Source organism: Lepus europaeus, chromosome 1 (assembly GCF_033115175.1).
Source record: "Lepus europaeus isolate LE1 chromosome 1, mLepTim1.pri, whole genome shotgun sequence".
NCBI lineage: Eukaryota > Metazoa > Chordata > Mammalia > Lagomorpha > Leporidae > Lepus > Lepus europaeus.
Genome location: NC_084827.1, coordinates 159,809,052 through 159,823,950, shown reverse-complemented (window position 1 = coordinate 159,823,950; position 14,899 = coordinate 159,809,052). Strand labels below are relative to the sequence as shown.

At 41.3% G+C, this 14,899-nt stretch overlaps 1 protein-coding gene across 1 annotated transcript in view; it reads right to left on the bottom strand.

The window, feature by feature from the left end:
* Window positions 1-1,475: 1,475 nt before the first annotated feature.
* Window positions 1,476-14,899, bottom strand: part of ATIC (5-aminoimidazole-4-carboxamide ribonucleotide formyltransferase/IMP cyclohydrolase) — a 38,312-nt gene continuing 24,888 nt past the window's right edge. The window contains exons 12-16 of the mRNA XM_062191218.1: window positions 11,873-12,001; window positions 7,613-7,705; window positions 4,784-4,966; window positions 2,532-2,687; window positions 1,476-1,825 (exon numbers count right to left, since the gene is read on the bottom strand). Coding sequence (XP_062047202.1) covers window positions 1,706-1,825; window positions 2,532-2,687; window positions 4,784-4,966; window positions 7,613-7,705; window positions 11,873-12,001 — 681 coding nt within the window. The 3' untranslated portion in view covers window positions 1,476-1,705. The remainder of the gene's footprint in view (window positions 1,826-2,531; window positions 2,688-4,783; window positions 4,967-7,612; window positions 7,706-11,872; window positions 12,002-14,899) is intronic.

Below are 14,899 nucleotides of genomic sequence, written 5' to 3'. Positions count from 1 at the left end.
TTTCAAGATTTTATTAATTTGAGAGGTAGAGTTACAGAGAGGGAGAGACAGGAGGGTCTTCCATATGCTGGTTCACTCCCTAAATGGCCACAACGGCCAGAGCTGGACCGATCTGAAGCTTCTTTCGAGTCTCCCTCGTGGGTCCAGGGACCTAAGCACTTGGGCCATCTTCCACTGCTTTCCCAGGCCATAGCAGAGAGCTAGATTGGAAGAGGAGCAGCTAGAACTAGAACTGGTGCCCACATAGGATGCCAGTGCCACAGATGGACGCTTAGTTCACTAAACCACAGCTCTGGCCCCTCTGCAGTGTTTACTGTTCAGACAAGTCAGCCCTGCTTCAGTGCGGGAGGCATTAAATAACGGTTGGAAGATCAGCTGATTATATAAATGACTAAGAATAATCTTTTAAAAAGCTCATTAGGACTGGCGCCACAGCTCAATAAGGCTAATCCTCCGCCTGTGGTGCCGGCACACCGGGTTCTAGTCCCGGTTGGGGCACTGGATTCTGTCCCGGTTGCCCCTCTTCCAGGCCAGCTCTCTGCTGTGGCCCGGGAGTGCAGTGGAGGATGGCCCAAGTGCTTGGGCCCTGCACCCGCATGGGAGACCAGGAGAAGCACCTGGCTCCTGCCTGCGGATCAGCACGGTGCGCCGGCCACAGCATGCCGGCCGCAGCGGCCATTGGAGGGTGAACCAACGGCAAAAAGGAAGACCTTTTTCTCTTTCTCTCTCACTGTCCACTCTGTTAAAAAAAAAAGCTCATTAGGGAGAGAGTAGGTTAATGACACGGGAAAAGAGTAGCTCCTATGTAGTGAGGTAAATGATGCCCAAAGGTTTTGGTGGACCAAAGGTATAATGTATGTGGTCAGGACCACAATACAGGGCACACAAATTCAGTTGTGCCTGATGCAGGAGGCACTGCCCTCTCATGGGGCCTTCTGATGGTAAGCCCGAAAGTGGAATACTGAGTCCATCTTTGGGTTCCAAACTTTGGTGATACATTTTATGCAGCTCCAGAAGGGAGGACCTACGGCTGCTGAAATTATGGGAAACACTTCACTTAATACAGAGGAAAAATACACACTGGCACTATCCATGGAGGGAGGGGTCAGCAGGATTTACTAATTCCCTCTAAGTTCCAGTTCATAGGTGATAGACAGGCAGGGTTTTTACAAGAAACCCTGTACGGGAAGGAAGCCTGTAAGGATTCTCGTGCACTCTTGAGATACTTTGCTTGTGCCCTTCCATCTGCTGGCTGCCCAGGTTCTTTGGCTCCCTTGAGTGTTTTCCTGTCACATACAGGTGATGCAGTGGATAGGCTGAGCTCCAGGAGCTTGGCCGTCCTTGCATTTCCTACACACAGAAATTCAAAACACATATCGGTCTTTTTTTTTTTTTAAGAGAGCTTTTATTTAATAAATATAAATTTCAAAAGTATAGCCTTTGGAATATAGCGGTTCTTCTCCCCATATCCACCCTCCCACCCTATTCCCATCCCATCTCCTACTCTCTCTCCCATCCCATTCTTCATTAACATTCATAATGTATCAGTCTTAAGAGCCTAAATCTTTAAGACAAAAAAAAAAAACAAAAACCTAACCACGATTATGGATTCCATTGTTAGAATGTAATATTTTATTTTCTTGAACAGGCATTTTCAGAATTCACTGCACCTACACAAAAGCAAACCACAAAACATGTGATGAAATCAGTGGTGGAAGAGTCGAAGATTCGTATGAGCGAGGATTATCCCCAGTTCATCGCAAGCCTCAATCACAACTTTGTCAGCAGCAGAACCGGAAGGAGCAGCAATGTATGCCACACCACTCTGGGGAAAAACAGGTAGAAATTTTTAAAACACAATTTCTTGTAAAAGCCTGTGAAAACTAAAACCCTGCTCTGAAAAGTATGAACCCACAATGATCTGCTCAAACAAAATGGTAAACAGGATTTGAATTATCCGCACATCAGAGATAAGTCACAGGATTCTCCAAATATTCTTTTTTTTTTTTTGACAGGCAGAGTGGACAATGAGAGAGAGACAGGGAGAAAGGTCTTCCTTTGCCATTGGTTCACCCTCTAATGGCCGCTGCGGCCGGCGTGCTGCAGCTGGCGCACCGTGCTGATCCGAAGGCAGGAGCCAGGTGCTTCTCCTGGTCTCCCATGGGGTGCAGGGCCCAAGCACTTGGGCCATCCTCCACTGCACTCCCAGGCCACAGCAGAGCTGGCCTGGAAGAGGGGCAAATGGGACAGAATCCGGCGCCTCGACCGGGACTAGAACCCAGTGTGCCGACGCCGCAAGGCAGAGGATTAGCCTATTGAGCCGTGGCGCCGGCCTGGATTCTCCAAATATTCTTAATATATTTTTATATATTATATATTTTATATTATTTATATATTATATATCTATATATTATATATTTATATATTCTATATTTTATATATTACCCACACATAGAAATCAGAAGCAGTATATCTGATCTAGTTTCTATGTAGTGCTCATTTTTATGCAAACATACCCACTGCAAGCTTACCCTTTTAGCTCTGTCTATGTTATCTCTGAAAGGAAAGAAGGCATCAGAGCTGACTGAAACCTCACTGAGTTTGTCAACCCACTCCTTCTTCTCTGCCTCAGTTAACATTTCAGGAACTTCTTCAAACAGAGCCTTCCACTTCATCAAATCTTCATCCTAAGGGAGCAGCAGGTGAGGGAAGGTTAGTCTGGCATCTGTGGTTTCTACCTGATGCACATCACAATGCCAAAAAGCATTTGAGCATTTTATTCTGACATGTTCATTATTAAAAAATGACTCCTAGTTCCATCCAAATCCATACTTTCAGAATTTCTTTGATGTGCTCTATGGTTTGGACATTAGTTTTGGTGCCCACTGAAGGTCCATGTGTTAAAGGCTTGGTTCCCAAAGCCTTGTATTAATGGCATTAATATAGTGGCAGCTTAACTCAATTAAAGCATTCAGAGGCAGGGTTTGGGCGGTGATTAAGTTGCCAAGGTGAAGGCCCTGTTACTGAATCACAGCGGCTTTATAAGGGCTTACAGACAAATACATACACATCTTCTTGTCATGTGATGCTTTCACCCCTCCCAAGATGCTATCCAATGGGGCTGCCCAATCTTGGACTTGAATCTCCAAAACCATGAGCTAAAAGAAACTTCTTTTCGCTTTTTAAACAGCTTGTTTCAGGTATTTTATTGTAGTAATGAAAGACCGAATAACAACGTTTTTTGAAAACATTTTCATTAAGGAAGAAAAGGGATTCTAACTTTACGAAGTAGAGACTATATAATTTTGTTTTCTAAATCCATTTAACCCAATGTATTTTGTTCTTGAATCTCTGAAAATTACATCAACTACCTGATGTCACTGTAGCAAAGCAAGCAAACAGAAAATCACATTCTAAAGGCTTTACAGGGAAAACTCCATATTCAATCTAGAAAACAGCTGATGGACATTCTAGAACTACCTTTTTAAAACTGTAACTCAAGTATAAAGTCAGTTGTAGACAAAATCAAAATATGATTCAGAATATTTGCTATGGGCTGAATTTTTACGATCCCTCTGAAACTGATGCTGAACCTTAACCTCCAATGCAATAGCATTAAGATGAGAGGCCTTTCGGAGGTATTAGGTCATGAGACTCTGCTCTTGTGAATAGATTAGTGCCTTCTCAAAGGGCTTGAGGGGTACATTCGCCCTGTCTGTGCCTCCCAACATGTGAGGACAGGGCATTCATCCTCTGCAGAGGATCAACAACAGAAGCCATTCAGCAAGTGGACAGCAGCTCTTACCAGGTACTGAGCTGGCCAGCTGTGATCGTAGATTTCACAGCCTTCAAACTGTGAGAACTAAATTACTACTTTTTATAAACCACCCAGTCTGTGGTGTTCTACTGTAGCAACACCAACAGATTAAGACCAGCATTCATATTTGAAAAGGAGTTTCCACTATGGTGACATTTTGGCGTTAACATACTTTTATTCTTGTTCACAAAGAAACACTCTCCCAGAATTATTAGGAGAGGCTTACTGGGTAATAACAAACAGAAAGCCAACAATGACAGTATGAGGAAAAGCTGTGGAAGGTGCTTCCTGGCTGCAGCCTCCCTCTTCAATGATGCTCATGTTGATTCTTGTTCCTGCTCAGATAACTTAACACAGGCAATTTCGCTTCAGCAGAGCACCAGACGTCTCTGATTACCACCCAGTATTTTGTTGAACTCTTGCTAGTTTGTAGGTCCAGAAACCTGGCTAAATCTTTCCTCTTGAAAAGCTACCCTATCTCTGATTTTATGCTTCCTCTTCTAAACAAAAGATAAAAGAAGGTCAACGGTAATAAAAACAGACTGACTTGTTCATGGCACTGGTACAAGATATGGAGAAACACCTGGGGTACCTGCCATCAGGTATCTGTGTTTAACACTGAGCACACACCTACCCAGGTGGCCAGCATCATGCTGGACACAGTGACAGACACCTCATGTTTTCAAGTGAAAACCTGTCATGCAAAGCTTGGGGGAAGTACAAACACACAGAACAAAACCAGCGATCATAACTTTTAAAGTGGTTTATAGATTCAGAAAGGGACAAAAAAAATCAAGAAAGTTAAATCAAATAGGAAAAAATGGGGCACTGGTAAGAACTTTTAATGAACAATGATTCAGAATTTCAAGAAAAGTACCTTTTTCTCCCTGTAGAGAGGAAGGCAAAGTCTGTGACACACAAAAGGGTGAACTTGTTAACCCTGGCCACCCATGACAAGCCTCTTACCTCACCAATGGTTCCCGTCACATACTGATCAATGGCATTGGAGATTTCCGCTCTCTTCACTCCCGTTTTAAACTTCATTGAAAGCACCTGTGGGTGGTGCCTAAGCCACCAATGGTTTGCCTTATCCCCTGCAAGGCGTGTACAGTGTATCCGAGACTGCTGTCCTGCTCCAATGCCAATCACCTGAGGAGGACACATGAAAATGAATGCCTCTCCCAATGACATATCCTCTCTAAAGATCTAATTTTGTGGGAGAAAACATCAGAAAAAAATAAAAGAAACATGTACATCTTTAAATCACAAAATGGGGAGGGTAAGAGGTTTATTACTAAGTATTTTTATGTCTTAGTGATACTTTTTTTTAAAGAATTATTTATTTATTTGAAAGAGTTACATGGAGAAATAAGGAGAGGCAGAGAGAGAGAGAGAGAGAGACAGAGAGAGTCTTCCATCTGCTGGTTCACTCGCCAGTTGGCCGCAATGGCCGGAGCCATGCCATCCGAAGCCAGGAGCCAGGAGCTTCTTCCAGGTCTCCCATGTGACTTGGGCCATCTTCCACTGCCTTCCCAGGCCATAGCAGAGAGCTTGATAGGAAGTGGAGCAGCTGGGACACGAACCAGCACCCACAAGGGGTGCCAGCACTGCAGACAGCGGCCCCATCCACTACACCACAGCGCCAGGGCCCTCTTAGTGATACTTAATGTACGACTATAAATATTCTGTAATTTTAATATAGTTTCTAAAACTATATTAAAATTACATTATCAGGGGCTGGTGCTGTAGTACAGTGAGTTAAGCCACCACCTGCCACTCCAGCATCCATAGAGGCACTGGTTCAGGTCTCAACTGCTCCACATCTGATCTACCTCCTTGCTAATGCATCTGAGAAAGCAGTGGAAGATGGTTCAGGTCCGTGGGCATCTACATGAGGAAACCCAGAAGAAGCTCCTGGCTCCTGGTTCTGGCCTGACCCAGCCCTGGCTATTGAGACCATTTGGGAATGAAGCAGCAGATGGAAGATTCTCTCTCTCTCTCTCTCTGCCCGTCTCTCTTTCCCTACTTCTCTCTCTCTGTAACACTGTCTTTCAAATAAAAATAAAAAGAATCATTTTAAAAATTACATTATTGATGTTCTAAGGGAAAAAGAACTGAAAAAAAATAAAAGACCACGAAGGTAGCTGTAGTTATTTGAAAGTCTTTGTACTAGTCTTTAACTTACAGTTAAAATATCAATTCATAGGAATCGACATAGTAAGGGGATTCTAAAAAAAAAGTACAGCCCAATTCCCCACCAAAAAAAAAAAAAAAAAAGTTCTACCAGATACAGTTTCTTGTTCCCTTCCTCTAATCAAGAAGTTGAATTCTAAGCAACAATAACCTTAAGGCACTGGTGCTTTCTGGTTTTAGTGTCTGCAATAGTAAATTTCTTGGTGGGCTATCCAGTGTACAACCCATTCTGAGCATTACTGCTGGAAACCTCACCCACAAGATGGTCCAAGAAGCCACAGACCCACGTGAACACACTCGTTCTGGACACATTTCTTTTTACATGACCTTCCTGACACATCACTCTGAGCCCAAGATACCAGTAGCCAGCCACAACCTCCCAGGATGCTGTTACTAGAGATGGGAAATCTTTTTTTTTTTTTTTTAATTTTTGACAGGCAGAGTGGACAGTGAGAGAGAGACAGAGAGAAAGGTCTTCCTTTGCCATTGGTTCACCCTCCAATGGCCGCCACGGTAGCGTGCTGCGGCTGGTGCACTGCGCTGATCCGATGGTAGGAGCCAGGTGCTTCTCCTGGTCTCCCATGGGGTGCAGGGCCCAAGCACATGGGCCATCCTCCACTGCACTCCCTGGCCACAGCAGAGAGCTGGCCTGGAAGAGGGGCAACCAAGACAGGATCGATGCCCCGGCCAGGACTAGAACCTGGTGTGCCGGCGCGCAAGGCAGAGGATTAGCCTAGTGAGCTGTGGCGCCGGCCCAGATGGGAAATCTTAACCGTTGGCAATCACTGGAAATCTGAAAGGATTTTCCAAGTCACCTGCTAATTAATATCCACTTATGGACCAAACAGTTTAATAAGTGCCAAGAGGGGCTGAAGAGACACTGTAAGAAACGGCTCTCAAAGCTGCTGGAAGTACAGCAAAACCAAGTTTACTCTAGAGTTAGGAGAGGCCTTAGTGATGAATGAACTCAACTTGGTATTCTATGGCTTGATACAATAAGAAGTAAAATATCTTGCTTAACACCAAACAGTAAGAAATATTCAATATCTCAACTGTGAAAAGTGGTTATCTGATTGTATAATTTGTGAAAACTGGTCACATCATACATTTTAAAAGGGTGAATTTCACTACACAAATTATGCCTCCATGCACCTGATTTTAAAATATCAGGTTAACTACTAGCCTAGCAGTCCTTCTACTCAAAAGATTCTTGGAAACATAAGTAACATTTGTGAAAACATTGCAAGCTGCAAAAACATGGACTGATGGGTGGAAGTACAATTCCTTACTTCCTCTTCATTGGAAATATTGCCAGCAAAGGAAGAAAAGAGTGAATAAAGGAATTTAGTAACAGCTATTAGAGTGTTACTCCAAAATCTACAACTCATTCTAGTCAAGAGACAATGTGACTAATTTTAGTACTTGGTTCCAAAGATACTTCTTAATCATCTTAGTTTAGACAGTCTATCAAGGTGTTGCAAAAACACTGACAAACTTGGCAAATTTTCCCTTTCAAGCTGCCCAGTACCCAAGGCAGATGGATTTTTGAATGAGTTTATAGAACAGCAGTCCCCCTGAGACGGAGCTGACAGCTTGGTTTACCTGTCCGTTCTTGGCATAGCACACAGAGTTAGACTGAGTATACTTGACAGCGACGGTGGCTACGATGAGGTCTCTGAGGGCAGACTCCGGCAACTAAATAAACACAGAATGGTAAACTGCATCAAACTCTTCAAACTTCATTAACCTTGAGCTTCTTACCTGCTATGAATGCAACAGACCCACAATGTGGTTATAACTCTCAAATGACAGTGACATTGATTGTTCATGCTACACATGACTATTTTGTAGCAAGAGGATTAAATGTTTAACATATTGATGGTGGAATTTAGCATAACAACTAATGTGTCACAGATGCAAGCTAATGCCATTTTGTAGCAACTTCCAATTAAGCCTATGTAAATCACATAGATATAAAATACCACATACTCTTCAAAACTCACAATATTTTCTTAACCAGAGAGCTTCTAAATATCTGGAGATGGGATAAAACTTATGTTCAGAAATAACACTAAGAATAATTTTCATAAATGCTACAAATCACTGTGTTGCACATACATGGTCAAGTCCATTCAGGGGAAATCAAATTGGGATCATTTTCTGCTTTGTTCAGAATGCTCTACGCAGAAACCACTGGAAGATGTAAACTAACACTGAAAGTAGAACTAATGTAACAGCCCAAAGTGTCACTACATGCAGTGAACAGAAACGGAAAAGGACGCTGATTAGCATAAATATGCTATGTGGGAAAAGGGTATCAGCTGCAGCTGACTGACAGATTATCTGAAATGCAGTAATTTTGACTTCATCAAAAAGGAAAATTCTACTTTATGAAAGACCGTTGTTAACAGAATTAAGACTGGGGGAAAATATTTGCAAATCACATATGTGACAAAGAACTAGTATAAAAAACTTATTTTAAAACTCTCAAAACTCAGTAACAGCAAAAGCCCAATAATTTAACTAGAAAATGGGCAAAATATAAGAGATTATTTCATGAAAGGACACACGGATGGCACTCAGCACATGAAAAAAGTCAACATCATGAGCCAGTAGGAAATGCGAGGCAGACACTGCTGTACACCTATCCAAATGTCTTAAAGAGAACGGACAATATGAAAAGCTGCTCAGGATGCAGACAAACTGAATCACTCATCCTCTGCAAGTGGAGATGAAAAATAGTAGCCACGTGGGAAAACTGTGGTGGCTTCTTATAAAACTATACACGCAGCCACCACACCACAAAGCAATTAGCTCTCCTGGGCATTCACCAGAGAAATGAAGAGCAATGTTCACACAAAAACCTGCATATGAATGTACAAGGATTGAAAACTAAAGAAAGGAAGAACAGAGTCATGGTAGTTCAGAGCTACTGAGGAGGTGGAGGCAGCAGGGAAGTGAACCTGGCTGTAGAAGAGCAACACCAGGAATCCTATCTTGCCTGTATCTTCATGTACACTTCAGTTTTGCAAGATAACACAATTAAGGAAAATGGAGTTGAGGGTTAAATGAGAACTCTTGAAATTCCAAATGAATCTACAATTTTTATGTTAATATCAAAATTAAGAGTTTAACTTAAAAAAACTGCTAGAATTCATTAAGAATTTATTATTCTAAGGTGTTATTAATGTAGTATCTGCTTCTTCTGTTGTTTGAGTCACCAACTATAAATCTGACTACCTTGATTTCAAGAAAGATTAGTAACAAAAGTCAGCTTCCTCAACATTTACCTTCAAACACAACTCTGGTGGTCTGAGTTAGGATTAAGAAAAATGAGAAATGCCAGGGTGGGAATCCAGGCCTGTCAGCACGCCTCAAACAGTTAACACAAGGCAGAAATAATTCAAACACCTTTGTATCAATACACTTCTCCCATCTGTCTCAGGACAGAGAGGGTCCCAGAACTAATAACAGTACAATCTAATGACTCTGAGGCTGGAATATTAACGAAACCTGGTTTAAAAGAAGGGGGGTTAAGATAAAGGAAAATCTAACTATTATTCTTATCCTTAAGTTTCAACTTTCTACCAAGAAAACATAAGAAATGGGGCTGGTGTTGTGTTGCCAGTAAAGCCGCCACCCACAACATTGGCACCCCACATTGGCACTGGTTTGAGTCAAGCTGCTCCACTTCTGATCCAGCTCCCTGCTAACAGCCCAAGAAAAGCAGCAGAAGATGATCCAAGTGATTGGGCCCTTGCCACCCAGGATGCCTGGCCCACCCCTGGCCTTTGTGGCCATCTGAAGAGTATACCAGCACGTGGAAGATATTCTCTCTCTCACCCACCACCCCCAACCTCCTAACTCTTTCAAATAAATAAATCTTTAAAAAAGACAGAAAACATGAAATAAGGAGAGACAATTTTAGATAAAAGATTGAGAATTTTAAAAAATACACTGATCAACCAGTTTAATAAAGTAATAAAACTTTACTGAGAGCTGCTTAAAGTGAAACTGATGCAAAAACTGCTTGAACATGGAAATCCCAGTACATCACTACTTCTACATAGAATCCTACATGTTTCTTTACTTCATGGCACCATTAATTTTCAAAGATTAAAAATGGAAGAATAACCATTAAATCAACCATCAAATGAAAAGATGTCTTAATCACCATATACTTATTAACAGAATTACCCCAATAAAGATTTTAAAGGATATTTTCAGCAATTCCTCAAGCCACTGGAGCCAGACTTGGGAACAAATTGCAATTCCTCATCTTCTACTTCTCTCACATGAATGGTGTAAAAGATCAATCAATTCTCTTCCAGGAACAAATAGAAAACCTGGCACAGAGCTAATAAGACAGGAAATATTGACAGGCAAAGATCCCAGAGATAAAGCAAGCAGGAGGAAATGAACCTGACAATCTAAGCTTTTCCCCGAAGGCATATTCCAAGCTGCATGCAGTAAACGGAGAGGTAAATAAGCGAGCACAGCTTTTGGAAGCCTAATAGGACACTAAGGGACAAAAATGGAGTTCCAAGTACCTCAAAGAGGAACACTAGTCAATTTCGGGGCTTCAGTAGATTAGGGATTAATCTTAAACAGAGCAGCTCTCTGTTCCCATCATGATGGAGATGATCAGCTTCACAGTATCTGCCCACAGAAGCATAAATCAACTCACAAGGAAAACGAATAGCTGGGGCCAGCGCTGTGCTGCAGCGGGTTAATGCCCTGGCCTGAAGCACCGGCATCCCATATGAGCGCCGGTTCGAGACTGGGCTGCTCCACTTTCGATGCAGCTCCCTGCTATGGCCTGGGAAAGCAGTGGAAGATGGCCCAAGTCTTTGGGCCCCTGCACCCATGTGGGAGACCCGGAAGAAGCTCCTGGCTTCAGATCAGCACAGCTCTGGCTGTTGCGGCCAATTGGGGAGTGAACCATTGGATGGAAGACCTCTCTCTCTCTGCCTCTCCTCTCTCTGAGTAACTCTTTCAAATAAATAAATCTTAAAAAAAAAAAAAAGAAGAAAAAAGAAAATGAACAGCATCTAGACCCTTAAAGTATCTCTGTTGTTTTTCCATATACCTCATGTGCAGCATCCAATCAAAAACTCCAGGCATACAGGCACACAATCCAAAAACAATGGAGTGATACCTCTAAAGTATCAGAAAAAATGTACAGCCAACTTTAGATTCAGCGAGAAAACCTTCAAAAGGCCTATTTCAGGCAACAACAAATACCAGCTCATCTATTTTCTTATGGTGTGAACTTGGGAAAATTTCTCAACTGTCCCCTGTGTCACAGTTTTATGATATTAACAATAGAAATGATGGTTACTTTCAATAATGTGCCTTGCACATTAAATGAGATATGAAAATCCAACAGTCATTATTATTACCCTAGGATGACAAAGAGTACAAACAGAAAAACGTGCCCACACAAAAACACTGATCACAGACTGAAAACAGAAACAACCTGAATACGCATCATGGTATACCTACACACATGGTGCCATATGGCCTTCCCAACAGATGTGTGGATCTATATTTATTGTTACAGAAGCACATCTGTAGGCTCGTGTATAGAAACAGGCAAGTCACAGAACACAACCAGAGAAGAAATGATCACATTTATGCATAATGGAAGAATATCTCTACCTGTGCACACATGTGCAGAAGTTTCTAATACAGTCTTTTATTAATTTAAGCACTCAGGCTTACTTGACAACTCAAAGATGTGCTAACCATTTACATATCAACCACTTCTCAATATGGGCCTTAATAAATGTATACACCCATAAATATTGAAAACAGACCTACTAAAGTCATTAATGTTCAGTTTAGATATTGTCAACTTACATCTTTATTCTTGGTAACAACATTGCTGAATAACAACCTGTCAATGACTCCATTATTTCTCTTCTGACTTAAACGAAGACCAAAGAGAGTTCGAACCTCATTTTCATCCGGTTTGTAAGACTGATCCATCTAAGATACAAATTTAAAAAGTTTAAAATTAACTTACCCACAGCATTTGAAATTTTTATTTATCTACAAAATGTTTATTATAAGAAAAATTAAATGCATTCTTTTAAGTTAAACCTGTGTAGAATCTTTTTTATATGAGTATGACACAACAGCCAAGCCCCACTATTTTGTTCCAAATTTTGTAGGTATTACAACCCTGCAGCATTTTACAGAATTTACAATTTATGTATAACATTAAAGCCAACTGATTCCAATGAGTGTATCTTTGTTTGCATTAATTAAAACTTTCTGTACTTGTAATCCTTTTGGTTAGCAGATAAAACAGGTTTGCTAATAAGCAGACTGTGGTACAAAAATTAAATTTTTATTTTCCCTTTTTTAAAAATCCAATACCAAGCTAACATCTGAATTTAAAATTGAATGAAGGAAAACAAGATTTGTCGTCTGTGTCTGCTGTTTAGAAAAGAATCTGTGGCACAGAGGGTTAAGTCTCCACCTGCCATGCTGGAATCCCATATGGGCACTGGTTTGAAGCCCAACTGCTCCACTTTGGACACAGATCCCTGCTAATGTATCTGAAAAAGTAGTGGAAGATGGCCTAAGTGCTTGGGCCCCTGTACCCACATGGGACACCCAAAGAAGCTTATATCTCCTGAGTTCAGCCTGACCCAGCTCTGGTCATTGTAGCCATTTGGAGAATTAACCTTGGATGGAATCAATCAATCAATCAATCAATCAATCTCTCTCTGCTTCTCCCTCTCTTTGTAACTCAGCCTTTCAAATAAATAAATAAATCTCAAAAAAAAGGTACATCATTTACTGCTATCTTCCAGTCTCAAACATTGAACTAAAAAAATATTAGGAAGTGAGGAATAGTATGAGGGTACATCAGAAAGTTTATGGAAAATTCATTGAAAAGGTAAGTTTACTGTGGTGAAAAAAAAATTTGAAATCCATGCTTAGTTTGTTCACAACAGGCATTTTCCAGGGACTTTAAGAAGACCTTTCAGATGCGTAAGACTACTTTCCCCTGTTTTTCTAAACATAATATTTCCTCATTTATCATTTAGGTGAGCTGCAACTTAAAACATTTTGATATCTATAATTTATAAACCAGTGCCCATAAATAGTTCTGCTTAATCTACATCTTCTTGAATTCTAAATGTTCTCTGGTACTATGCATTATTATAAAATACCTAAAATCACTCTGCCCTCCTATTGACTGATGTCAAAAGAAGCTTGTCATTAGTAAGGTGGAAGAATGAGTGGTTTCAAGGTTGCAATCATGTCCACGTGCAAACTAAGCCAAACTGTCAAATAAATACTGATGAAGCCCTGGAAATGCTTTTGTAGCCTACAACATGCTGCTGCTGTGTGTTGCAGAGTACAAAATGGTGAGCTCTGATTCTGAAAAACATTTTCTGTGATGCTACCTAACAGCTATAATGAGTACCTAACACTCTGCACAACAAAGACACTTGATTAAGAAACTGAAAAACACTGGCAGCTAACTACATGGGTATGCTTGCTCTCAAGTAGCTTTTAAAAAAGACTATGTATATTTAATGTGGTATTTTCCTCTTTCCATGAAAAGCTGACATGCAATCTATGGTAAATTATACACTTACTGGTCTATTACAATCATAAGGAATGTATATTTAATAACTTCCATTATATGAAATTGGGAGTCCAGATTTTCTGACATCAATACCAAATGAGAAATAGCATTATGAATTTTTACTTTCAAACCAGCTAACTCTTTGCTTTCTTAATGCATGATCTCAATGTAAGCTAGTTTCCCTAATACGAAGGAGCGCCTAGAAATCCCTAGGGAATGGCAATGTAGCACAGGGGTTAAGCCACTGAATGACGTCCCATGTCAGCATGCCATGTCAGTTCAAGTTTTGGCTGTTCCACTTCTGATCCAGCTTCCTATTAAACTCCTGGGGAGGCAGTGAGAGATGTCCCACGTACTTGGGTCTTAACACCCATGTGGCAGACTCACATGCAATGCCTAGTTCCTGGCCGGCGCCATGGCTCAACAGGCTAATCCTCCACCTGCAGCACCAGCACACCGGGTTCTAGTCCCAGTTGCCCCTCTTCCAGGCCAGCTCTCTGCTATGGTCCGGGAGTGCAGTGGAGGATGGCCCAAGTCCTTGGGCACTGCACCTGCATGGGAGACCAGGAGAAGCACCTGGCTCCTGGCTTCAGATCAGTGTGGTACACCGGCCGCAGCGGCCATTGGAGGGTGAACCAACGGAAAAGGAAGACCTGTCTCTCTGTCTCTCTCTCACTGTCCACTCTGCCTGTCAAAAATTTAAAAAAAAAAAAAAAAAGGAATTCCTAGTTCCTGACTTGCCCCTGGCCCAGACCTGGCTGTTGCGGGCATATGGGAAATAAGTCAGAGGATGAATGATCTCTCTCTCTCACTGTTGCTCCTCTCAAATAAATAAATCTTTTAAAAAAATCAATAAGGAAAAAAATTCAACAATCTAGTAGAAAAATACTCAAAGAATATGGACAGAGTATATAAAGGCAGTAAAAATATGCATAGATATGAAAAGGTGGTTGCCCTACATAAGACTTGATGTTAAAACTGGTGAGATGCCACTTTCATCTATCTAAAGATGAAAAACTGTGAGAATGCAATGCTGGCAAAGGTGTAAGGAAATAGACACCCTTACACAATGCTATCAGGATGTTAAGTTTTTTGTACAACCTCTAAGAAGGGCAGTATCTATCAAAACTACCAATACATAGTCCTAATTCTACTCCTAGGACTTTTCTAGATGATTCCTGGCAGCAGTGTATATTGACAGATAGACAGACAGATAGAGAGGTAGTACCTAGACAGGCGACTGACTAGGTAGGTTAAGATACACAGATATGGGAGAATCT